The sequence below is a fragment of the Pseudoliparis swirei genome, chromosome 11 (genome assembly GCF_029220125.1).
Source record: "Pseudoliparis swirei isolate HS2019 ecotype Mariana Trench chromosome 11, NWPU_hadal_v1, whole genome shotgun sequence".
In the NCBI taxonomy this organism is placed as follows: domain Eukaryota; kingdom Metazoa; phylum Chordata; class Actinopteri; order Perciformes; family Liparidae; genus Pseudoliparis; species Pseudoliparis swirei.
This window is the reverse complement of record NC_079398.1, coordinates 17,798,866-17,810,239: the sequence shown is the minus strand read 5'-3', so window position 1 is coordinate 17,810,239 and position 11,374 is coordinate 17,798,866. Positions and strand designations below refer to the sequence as shown.

Genomic DNA, 11,374 nt, shown 5'->3' with positions numbered 1-11,374 from the left:
GTGTTTAATGTGAAATGATTAAACAAAAGCAGAATGACAGAACACTTTATAACCACAGATGTGATACAGTGGATAGTCATAAACATTAATGTATATTTCTTAATACTTACATAAATGCTAACAAAAAATCTGTCTCATACTCTATTAGCCATACATATTAATCTAAAAATAGATCGAGAGATCTTTGCTAAAACATTATTTATATTTGAAAAGACATGACATGATTGGAAAAGTCCACTATATAGAAACAACTCATGAGAATTATTGAACAATGTCATTAAATAATGTTAATTGTCAAACCTCTTTCATCACACTGCATAGATTTCTCTCATTAATCACACTTATTATGATGATAATAATAATAAGTAGAACATAATGTCTAATAAAAGTTTCCTGTAATGTTCTTCTACCACTTTAATGGATTTTTGAAAACCTCTTACAGACTTGATTGATTTCCATTTTGATTGTCCAACCTTCAAAGACAAAAGAAAGTCACATTAGATTTATTAATTTGGATATTCCATTAGATATGTTATAACTGTATAGAAATAGAAACCAGAGTAAAGGGAGGGTCTTACCGGTGAGTGACTCTGAAGTTGAGCTGAATTAATTTCTCTCCATCGTTGCGACACTCGCAGTATCAGGATGCTTGAGTGCGATGTCAAAATCTTCACCTTCACTGTCAGTCTCACGTCTTTTTACTGTTTTGGGCATTTCCCGTTGCCTTTCTTCTTCCTCGGAACCGGGAGCCACTTCCACTTCCTGTTCGAGTCCCGCCTCCGTTCCCTCTCGCTCGCTCTCCGACCGAAGTCCGGGACGTTTCTCTTGAGCGTCGACTTCTTCCTCCGCATCCATCCACACATCCTGGTCCTCTTTTGGCTTGGCGGGCTCCTCTTCTTTTTGAGTGTCTCGGTTGCCTTTCTCCATTTGCGTTGTTTCCGTTGCCCGGTCCCTGGAGGTCGTCACTCTCTCTCCCGCTTTGAATTGTGGTCCCGTCGCCTGAATGCAGATATCCAGCAGTACGGGTGGAGTTGTAATCACGGCTCTCTCCGTTGAATCTGAGTCGGCCGCTCGCTCCGTGCTCGCCGTGGCCTGAACGGCGACCTCAGGCACGTCCGTCTTCGCCGCCGGTTCAGACCTCTCTGTCGTTGGCGGTGGGGTAGCTGCTTCATCTGCTCGCCCCAACTGTATGTTGAGTTTGAATTCAATGGAAAGACTCGAAGGGGACTCTGTGTTATCAGTCGACAAGAGGACTCCGGTGTTTTGGGGTTCTACTAATCCAGCGTTAGCAGGCGGTACAATCAGAGGTTCGATAGCGTTGTCTTTTCCATCGTGGATAGTGATGCCTGAATGTGGTGTAGTATCACTCTCGTGCATGAGATCCTCGGTCGCTTGCTTTCCGGTTGCCGCAATGTCCCCGAATACCGGAGACATTTCGTCTCGTCTTTCCAGGACCGATGCATCACCTTCAGCCGGCTCTTTCTGATCCTCCACCTCACTTGTGTGGATCATCTCGCTCTCTTGTGTCGCAACATCTGGCTGAACAATACCTTCTTGTCCCAAGTTGACGGCCAGAGATTCAGCTCCTGCCTCTGGTAAGTGTTCCTTTACATGTTGAATGACTTTTTGAAGGCGCACCTTGTTTTGCTCATTAACTGTTTCCTCTTCAATCTCGGGAGTTGCGGAGAGATGCGGAGAGTCTTCCTTTTCGGCAATTTGACGGGTTGTTTTTTCTTTCGAAACGTTGAGTATCACAGCTTTTATATCGCATTTGACGACTTGTGCCACTACGGCATGTTCCACCGCGGCATGCTCCACATCAGCGGTCTCCGTCTCGGTGCCTGAAAACTCCCTTTCTATTTCCACCGTGACGCCAACTTGCGCCGCGTTGAAATGCACTTCGTGTTTCGGTTCATTCGTAGCTGCGGCGTTGTCTTCAGTTAATACCGGCGGTTCTAGTACCTGAACTTTACTTGCTTCCTCATTCACAGTGGATACACAAACCTCTTTTAATGTCAGTAACTCATCTACGACTTCTGGAATGCATTGTGCCTGCTCAACCCCAACATCCTGTGTAATGCGCTCTATTTTCAGGGCCTCGGCTATCTCTAAAGAGGGACCCAGATGTGTCACACCTTCACCCCGAAGTCCATCTGCAACTGAAGCAATGACACTGTCAGTGTTTTCTTCGTCAACTTCAGTTAACAATATTTGCTTCTCAAATTTCTCAGCACTACTTCCCTCCATACCTTCTGGGACTGCATGCATACACATTGATGTCCCTTCATCTGTGTTTGTTTCTGGTTCTTGAGCATGTTCTGTTTTGACGTCTTCTACTGGGAGTTTTTCTTCTGGCTCAACTTCATTTTCCGGTTTGGGCTCATCTGTAATTATTTCCACTTCTGGAACATCCTCTGATTCTAATTTATTTTCAAATGAGAGAAGGATAACCACCGTTGAATCTAGTGTGGCTGCTTGTTCAGCTTCGGTTCCTTGTAGTTCTTGAACATGTTCAGTTTTGGAAGCATCCACTGACTCAACACTGACTTCATGATGATGCTCCGCTGTCTGTTTGGATTTATCTTTAACTGTTTCTCCTTCTAGAACAATCTCTGATTGGCAAGTGAGAGGTAGTGATTGCTCTTTGGGTTCATCTGTTTCTCCTTCTGGAACAATCTCAGATATCACCTCTTTTTCATGAGATTGCACAATGCCTTCCTCTGAATCTAATGTTAGTGCTTGAACATCATCTGATACTTCTGGTTCTTGAACAGTTTCAATTACATTCACTGGTAGTTCTTTATTCTCTGACTCAACACTGACTTCAGTGAGACCCTCTTCTGACTGTTTGGGTTCGTCTATAACTGTTTCCGGTTCTGGAACGTTATCTGATATTACATCCTTTTCAAATGATTGAACACTGCCTTCCTCTGAATCTAATATTGGTGCTTGAACAGATTCTAATGCTTCTGGTTCTTCAGCATGTTTAGTTTTGAAAGCATCCACTGGCTCAAGATTGGCTTCAGTGAGATGTATTGTTTCCTCTTTGGGGTCATCTGTAACTGTTTCTGCGGTTGGAATTTCTTCCGATTTTACTTCCTCTTTCGGTGATTGAACATTATCTTCTTCTGAATCTAATGATGGTGCTTGAACAGCTTCGGATGCTTTTAGTTCTTCAACATGTTCAACTTTGGAAGCATCCACTGGCTCAGGATTGGCTTCAATGAGAGATATTGTTTCCTCTTTGGGTTCATCCATAGCTGTTTCTCCTTCTGGAACAATCTCTGATATCACCTCTTTTTCATGTGATTGATCACTGCCCTCCTCTGAATCCAATGTTGGTGCTTGAACAGCTTCTAATACTTCTGGTTCTTGAACCGTTTCCATAACATTCACTGGTAGTACTTTATTTTCTGAATCGACACTGACTTCAGTGAAACCCTCTCCTGTCTGTTTGGGTTCATCTATAACTGTCTCCGCTTCTGGAACAATCTCTATCGCCTCTTTTTCATGGGATTGAACACTGTTTTCCTCTGAATCTAATGTTGGTGCTTGAATAGCTTCTAATACTTCTGGTTCTTGAACATGTTCAGTTTTAGAAGCATCCATTGGCTCAAGATTGGCTTCAGTGAGAGTTATTGTTTCCACTTTGAGTTCATCAGTTTCTCCTTCTGGAACAATCTCTGATATTACCTCTTTTTCATGTGATTGATCACTGCCCTCCTCTGAATCCAATGTTGGTGCTTGAACAGCTTCTAATACTTCTGGTTCTTGAACCGTTTCCATAACATTCATTGGTAGTTCTTTATTCTCTGACTCAACACTGACTTCAGTGAGACCCTCTTCTGACTGTTTGGGTTCATCTGTAACTGTTTCTGCTGTTGGAATTTCTTCCGATTTTACTTCTTGTTTTGGTGATAGGACATTGTCTTCCTCTGAATCTAATGATGGTGCTTGAACAGCTTCGGATGCTTTTAGTTCTTCTATATGTTCAGTTTTGGAAGCATCCTTTGGCTCAGGTTTGGCTTCAGTGAGAGATATTGTTTCCTCTTTGTGTTCATCTATAGCTGTTTCTCCTTCTGGAACAATCTCTGATATCATCTGTTTTTCATGTGATTGATCACTGCCCTCCTCTGAATCCAATGTTTGTACTTGAAAAGCCTGAAATACCTCTGGATCTAGAAAATGTTTTCTTACATTCACTGGTAGTTCTTTGTTTTCTGATTCAACACTGACTTTAGTGAGACCCTCTTCTGACTGGTTGGGTTCATCTGAAACTGTTGGAACGTCTTCAGGTTTTACTTCTGCTTTGGATGCTTTTAGTTCGTCAACATGTTCAGCTTTGGAGGCATCCATTGGCTCAGGATTGGCTTCAGTGAGATCTATTGTTTCCTCTTTGGGTTCATCTGTAACTGTTTCTGCGGTTGGAATTTCTTCTGATTTTACTTCCTCTGTTGGTGATGGTGCCTGAACAGCTTCGGATGTTTTTAGTTCTTCAACATGTTCAGCTTTGGAAGCATCCATTGGCTCAGGATTGACTTCAGCGAGAGGTATTGTTTCCTCTTTGGTTTCATCCGTTTCTCCTTCTGGAACAATCTCTGATATCACTTCTTTTTCATGAGATTGAACACTGCCCTCCTCTGAATCTAATTCTGGTTCTTGAACAGCCTTAAATACTTCTGGTTCTTGAACCGTTTCCATAACATTCATTGGTAGTTCTTTATTTTCTGACTCAACACTGACTTCAGTGAGACCCTCTTCTGACTGTTTTGGTTCATCTGTAACTGTTTCTGTGGTTGTAATTTCTTCCGATTTTACTTCTTTTTTTGTTGATTGAACATTGTCTTCTTCTGAATCTAATGATGGTGTTTGAACAGATTCAGATGCTTTTAGTTCTTCAACATGTTCAGCTTTGGAAACATCCACTGGCTCAACAATGACTTCAGTGAGACCCTCTGCTCTCTGTTTGGGTTCATCTATAGCTGTTTCTGCTTCTGGAACATTATCCGACATCACCTCTTTTGGTGATTGAACACGGTTTTCCTCTGAATCTAATGATGGTGCTTGAGCAGCTTCTAATACTTCTGGTTCTTGAACATTTTCAGTTTTGAAAGCATTCACTGGCTCAAGATTGTCTTTAGTGAGAGGTATTGTTTCCTCTTTGGTTTCATCTGTTCCTCCTTCTGCAATATTATCTGATATCCCTGTTTTGTCATGTGAAGAACTGCCTTCCTCTGAATCTAATGTTGGTGCTTGAATAGCTTCTAATACTTCTGGTTCTTCAACATATTCAGTTTTTGAAGCATCCATTGACTCAAGATTGTCTTCAATGAGAGCTATTGTTTCCTCTTTAGGTTCATCCGTTTCTCCTTCTGGAACAATCTCTGATATCACCTCTTTTTCATGTGATTGAACACTGCGCTCCTCTGAATCTAATGTTGGTTGGACAGTTTTTATAACATTTACTGGTAGTTTTTTGTTTTCTGACTCCAAGCTGTCTTCATTGAGACCCTCTTCTATCTGTTTGGGTTCATCTAGAACTATTTCTGCTTCTGGAACGTTATCTAATATCACCTCTTTTTCAAACGATTGAACACTGCGTTCCTCTGAATCTAATGTTGGGGCTTGAACAGCTTCTAATGATTCTGATTCTTCAACATGTTCAGTTTTGAAAGAATCCACTGGCTCAAGATTGGCTTCAGTAAGAGGTAGCGATTCCTCTCTCGGTTCATATGTTTCTCCTTCTGGAACGTTCTCAAGCTCAACACTGACTTCAGTGAAAATCTCTGCTAACTGTTTGGGTTCATCTTGTAGATTGTCTTCTGATTGTTCTTCCTCTTTTGGTGATTGAACGCTGCCTTCCTCTGAATCTAATGTGAAGGCTTGCTCAACTGATGCTTCTGGTAATTCAACATGTTCAGGTTTGCAAGCTCCCGTGTTTAGTTCATCTTCCACTTCTTTGAGTTCAAATGTAACTGTTTTGCCTGCTGCTATGCCTTCTGTTATGTCCTTTTCAAGTGATGGACCACCCTTTTCTGAACCTAATGTGAGAGCTTGTCCATCTGCTAATTCTTGCAAATTTCCCACCTCTGCTGGTTGTTGATCAAAATCCTCAGCCTGAATCTGATCAGCGATATTGTCCGTTACCTGATCTTCCTTATTTGTCAGAGATGGGACTTCCTCTTCCATAGCCCCATCCTTAGTTGCATTTGCCTCTGTTGCAGCCAAGTCTGCTTCTTGATGGTCTAGTTTTGGGTGCTCTGTTTCAGTTTGTTGTTCCTCAATTAGAGAACCATTATCTGGAACAATTGGGTCATCTTCATTAACCTCCGACAGGCATTCCACCAAATAATAGCTCTCATCAATACTTCCTAAGTCTTCTGGATGTGTAACGTTAACCTCTTGTACTTCATCTTCAGTGAGTTCAGCAGTGTCAAACTCCTCAGTAGGAACTTCAGATAAAATCTCTGTGGAAACCAAGTCATTGACTTCAAAGATGCTCTCTATTTGGGTTATAGCTGCAAGGTCATTATTTGCATCCAGTTCTTCAACCTCAAAGCCTGTGTGAATTTCAGTAGTATCTAAACTTCTGTGTAATTCCAGAATTGTTGGCTTTACAAATGTTTTCAGTATTTGGTGCGAGACAGAAAACGCTTTTCTTTCAGATCTTATCTCGCATGAATAAGCGGGAACTGTCTCCGGACTTATGGAGATGGTTTCAACAACCTGTTGCAGAAGCACATCCGTTTCCTCAACGACATATTCAGCTGGAACCGGTGTTGTGTTGCCGGACGTTTTTGAAGACTCTGAGGATAACTGGGAAACCGCAGAGATCATCTCAGTTTCATCCCCCAGGGTAATGTCGAAATGTTCTGCTGCAGTAATGGCCTCAGAGGTGATCTCTATCAGGTCCTCCGCTATGGTGTCATCTCTAGCTGCGTCCTCGGTGGCCGAAGCCGGAGTGGCCTCCTCTGGGATGTCACTGAGTTGTTGTTTACTGATTGACTCAGTGAGATCGTCTGCTTTTTCACTAGCAGCAGAGGTTGTAGTGGCCTGATACTCTGAAGCATCATCACTGCCTTGGACCGTCTTTGCTTCGGTTTGCAGATTGTCACACGGTAGGACTGGCTCAGCCATCGTATCAAGGTGGTCTTGCTGGAGTTCAAAGTCTCCTTCCTTGAGTTTATGACTTTCTACGTTGGCCTGTGTTTGTATGTGAACTTCCGTCTCGACTATATCAAACTCAGACAATGGAACCACAGCCGGCGTGTCGGAGTCTTCGTCGCCTGAAGCAGCTTCTCTATCGGCCTCATTTGAAGATACTTGGTCCTTCTTTTCGACAGACTTCCTCTTTTTTCGTCTTGGTAGGAGTTTCTTTATTGAAAAGGAGGACTCATCCTGAGGAACTTCACTATCAGATAGAGCACTGTCTTTGCTTTCATTGTCTTCCTTGGCTTTCCTTTTAGGGGTGACAAGTCTTTTCAATGATTTCCATGTTGAAGCTCCATCGGCGTCTGAAGGACTTCCTGCTTGTTCGGGCGAAGAAGCGAAAATGTCATTGACTTCATTGGCTAGGTCCGATTCTGCACCATTTTTAGATCCACCGTCTTGTTTGTTTATATTATTATCAATTAGAGGTGTTTCATCATCAGAGTCTGATGTTTTTCGGCTTCTTCTCTTTCCGGATCGACACAAAACAGAGTCCCATGAAATGGACGAGTCTTTTCGTTTTTTGCTTTCTTCTGGGCTGTGATCTGATAATTGCCCTCCTTCGCTTGGTTTTGGTTCTTCTCCTGAACCTGGGACTTGTATCTCTTCATTACTCAAAAAGGATTTCTTCATGTACTTTTTTGGAGTCAAAAGTTTTTTGAAGGAAGCCCATGCACCATCCTCCTCCCCTACCCTCTCTGTAGAGGGCTGTGCACCACCTTCTTCTCTCTGATTCTCAGCCGTCTCTGTAGATGACAGGATCTGATCTGAAACATGTTCTCCGGAGTCGGACAACTTAGCGTCACTTGACTTCCTGCCTCTTTGCTTTTTGGATAGCTTCTTTAAGCCAGACCCTGACAGCAACCTTTTCAGAGGACTTGCGTGAACCTTTTCCTTCTCTTGAGAACTCAGAACTTCAGGCTCAGTGACAATTATGGTAAATGGATCCGGGGATACATCCTTCGTCCGGATCTCTCCTTTTAGTTTATTTTCCTCCTCGACACCGAAACTAACGTCTTGTTTATCCTGCTGTTGGTCTTGTACAGTTAGTTCCGTCTTCTCTACGACCTCCTTTTTGCCTAAATCTTTCATTTCTTTGTTGGTTGTCTCATCTTCTCCGAGATTCTTTTTCTTCTGCAGTCCAGAGAAGATTCTCGTCGTGAAAAATCTCCTAATCGGCGATACGGCGGCTTCTTCCTCAGGACTGGATGGAGATGTGGAACGTGGCTCTTCTTCGGTCGTGGTATCCTGGTTTGCGGCTTCCCCGAGAGGCGAAGTCGCCGCCGCATCCGCATTGTTAGATTCGACCTCTGCTTCGGTTTCTGTCGCTTTCTCTTCTGCATTTTCGAGAACCTCCTCGGATGTCATGTCCGTCACGGTCGGACACGTGGTTGAATCGTTATCGTACGTCTCCTGCGCTACGTTTGCGTCGTTGTACTGTTCGGCGTTCTCACGCGTGGTTTCCTTCGTGGCATCCTCAACGTCTTCTGGTCTGTTTGGCTCCTCTTTGTCAGTATCGTTGGGCACATCTGTTGGGATTTCATCTGAGCCCCTATCGACCGTCAATTTCAAACCAATGTTACTGAAAAATCTCCTAAAACCTTTATTGATGTCATTCTGCTTTGCCTCCATTTCACTCATTTCCAGGGATATGGCTTCATCGGTGTCCTCTCCATTAGGCGATTCCTTTTCATTTGTTTCAACATTTTCTAAAGGTGTTTCTTCTTTGAGTGGAGTTTCTGTTTGTAAAACATCTTTGTCTGGTGAGAGGACAGCTAAGACCAGGAAAGGATATGAATTATTAAATAACTTGGATTTGCAAGAACTGCAAAAGATCGATGACGAAGATGAAACTCAACTGAAATCCAACAAGTTTTGCGTCTGTTGAAATTATGCTGACATATATGCATCAGTAATAGTGTTATGGTACCTACCCTCTGCATCGATCTCCTCCTCCCGGTGACCTGTGACTTCTGGTTTGAAGCTGTCTGCTTCTACATTGACCTCAAAGATCGGGTCTTTGTTTTTGAGAGACTGAAAGAAAACACAAGAACTTACAATGTACCTTTGCTCTTCTGTCAAAGACAAGCTCATACGGAAAAACTAATAATCAAACAATTTCTCATCTTTTAGTAGTCAATTTCAGTCATTTCAAAAGCACTGGTTTTAGTTTTAAACTATTGTACAAGCCACAACAACTTTTTGCTTCTATGCTCAATGCTGGAGAATAATAAAACAAATCCATTAGACTTTGTACTTTGTGTGAAACAAACTACTTCAATGTTAAACTCGGGCTATGATGTGATGTATAGTCTTCATTTAAACAACCCTAATTGTCCAAAATCTCAAATCCTTGAGCCAGATTACTTTGGAAAAGTCTGAGCAGGAGAAAGGGAACAATAAATGTGTTCTTCACATTGACAAAAACAATAATTAACTATATGAATATAGCTGTAAGGACTTATGGCACCTGTTAATACCTGCTAAGAATTAGTTTGACTTTGATACAGTAGATTAAATTTAATTTGTGGACTCTCTATGTGTAATATTTTTGATGAATCCACATGAACCTCCATGCTCTTCTTGACCAAGTGATGATGTAGTACTCCAGTAATTGATGTTTCCTTCTGCTGAGTGGAGCAAAGGGGAAATTACACCTCTCCCCCTGGGCTTTGCTCCGGTTCTTCTAAGAATGAAAGGTCGTTATTCCTCCATCCTGTTTCCCTTCATCTCTACGATAAATGGAAACCTTTTGTTACATTAATGAAACGAGGAAAACAGGGTTTTCAGAAGGCCACGAACAGCTCTGAGCAGACTTAGCCGCAAAAGTAACCATTGGGACAGATCCCAACATTTTAAACTACTTAACCAAGAAACAAAGTGGTAATAACTCCTCCATTCTGCACCTTTAATAAAGTGAGCGTGATGCCTCCAATGAGGCAAGGACTTTTTTTCTTTTTCTTTTCCTAATGCATGTGTTGGCAAGCAGCAGCTGCTCTGTCCTTCCCGACAACAACAACAACAACAATAAAGCCCAAGCCTCAGCATTTTTATATGACACATAACCAACAGATAAGACATCATACCAAAAAAATACAAAAATGTGTTATGCTATATACTGAAAGCGCGTATAGATGAGTATTTTTTTAAAATATTTTTAAAAACATTGTATATAAGTTCGTTGCAGGAGTTATCTGCACTATGTCAACACTCTGGATCAGTGGGTAAATAAAGACGATAAGATGATAATATAATGTGATAAATGATAAGATGATACCTGGCCCTCCTCGAACTGCTCGTGCACCTTTCCGTCCTCCTCCGCTGCGTCGCTGCCTCCCTCCGGCGCAGACTGAGCGTCTCCCATCCCGCAGCGCGTCACCGCCCGGAACAAGAGATGTAGGATATCCCGACTGCGCACCGGGGAGGAGAAGAAGAAAGAGAAGAAGGAGAAGGAGGAGAAGAAGAAGGGTAAAATAAGAAGCTATCTGGTAGAGACAGAGCTCTCAAATGAAAGCTGGATGGAGACAAAAACATATTTTTGTAACCGAACACCTCCCCGCAGGATCACATGAAGCCTTATGGGCCGAGCCTGGTCCGGCCCGGCTCGGTCCGGCACGCCTCCCCGCTGCATAAAAAAAAAAGAAGAGGAGAAGAGGAGAAGAAGAAAGGGAAAAAAACGTGCATAGAAAAACACATCGCGTCCTCAGATGACCACGACGTGCAGGAAGAGTCAAAGAGTGCTGTGAAATACGGAGTCCGGTGAAGGTTCATGAATGTCTCTTCAGCCGTATAGGATGACTGCAGCAGATACATTTTTTGACCATTTTTTGTTTTTGTTTTTAGAAAAGTCATCACGTGATGTCCTGCAATCGGAGCATTGCATCCACAATTTAGTTTTGAAAGTTCATTTGATTTAAAGTCATTTGAAACAATCTGCATAACGAAGGACTGTGACATAAATGATGGTTAATAAAGTTGCCATCTCATGCTCATGTAGTTGCTTTCATGTACATAATTCATTTAATTCATCCGTATCCATTGCAACCTTTCCTGGCTCACGTGTGTAACGTGAACATGTGCAGAGGGGGAAGTTGAGCTTCTATAGAACCTTGACAGAGTAATGTTCTTGATGAGGTCTGACTGTCTGCAGCTCTTTGTGTCTGAT

General features: G+C 42.4%; 1 protein-coding gene across 1 annotated transcript; it reads right to left on the bottom strand.

Moving 5' to 3' along the window:
* Positions 1-29: 29 nt before the first annotated feature.
* On the bottom strand, positions 30-10,573 carry LOC130201686 (uncharacterized). Its single transcript, XM_056426779.1, has 5 exons — positions 10,487-10,573; positions 9,144-9,243; positions 8,518-8,738; positions 579-1,671; positions 30-473 (listed from the first exon to the last, which is right to left on the bottom strand). Exons 1-4 carry the CDS (start codon positions 10,571-10,573, stop codon positions 607-609), a joined length of 1,473 nt encoding a protein of 490 aa, XP_056282754.1. The 3' UTR covers positions 30-473; positions 579-606.
* Positions 10,574-11,374: the final 801 nt, after the last annotated feature.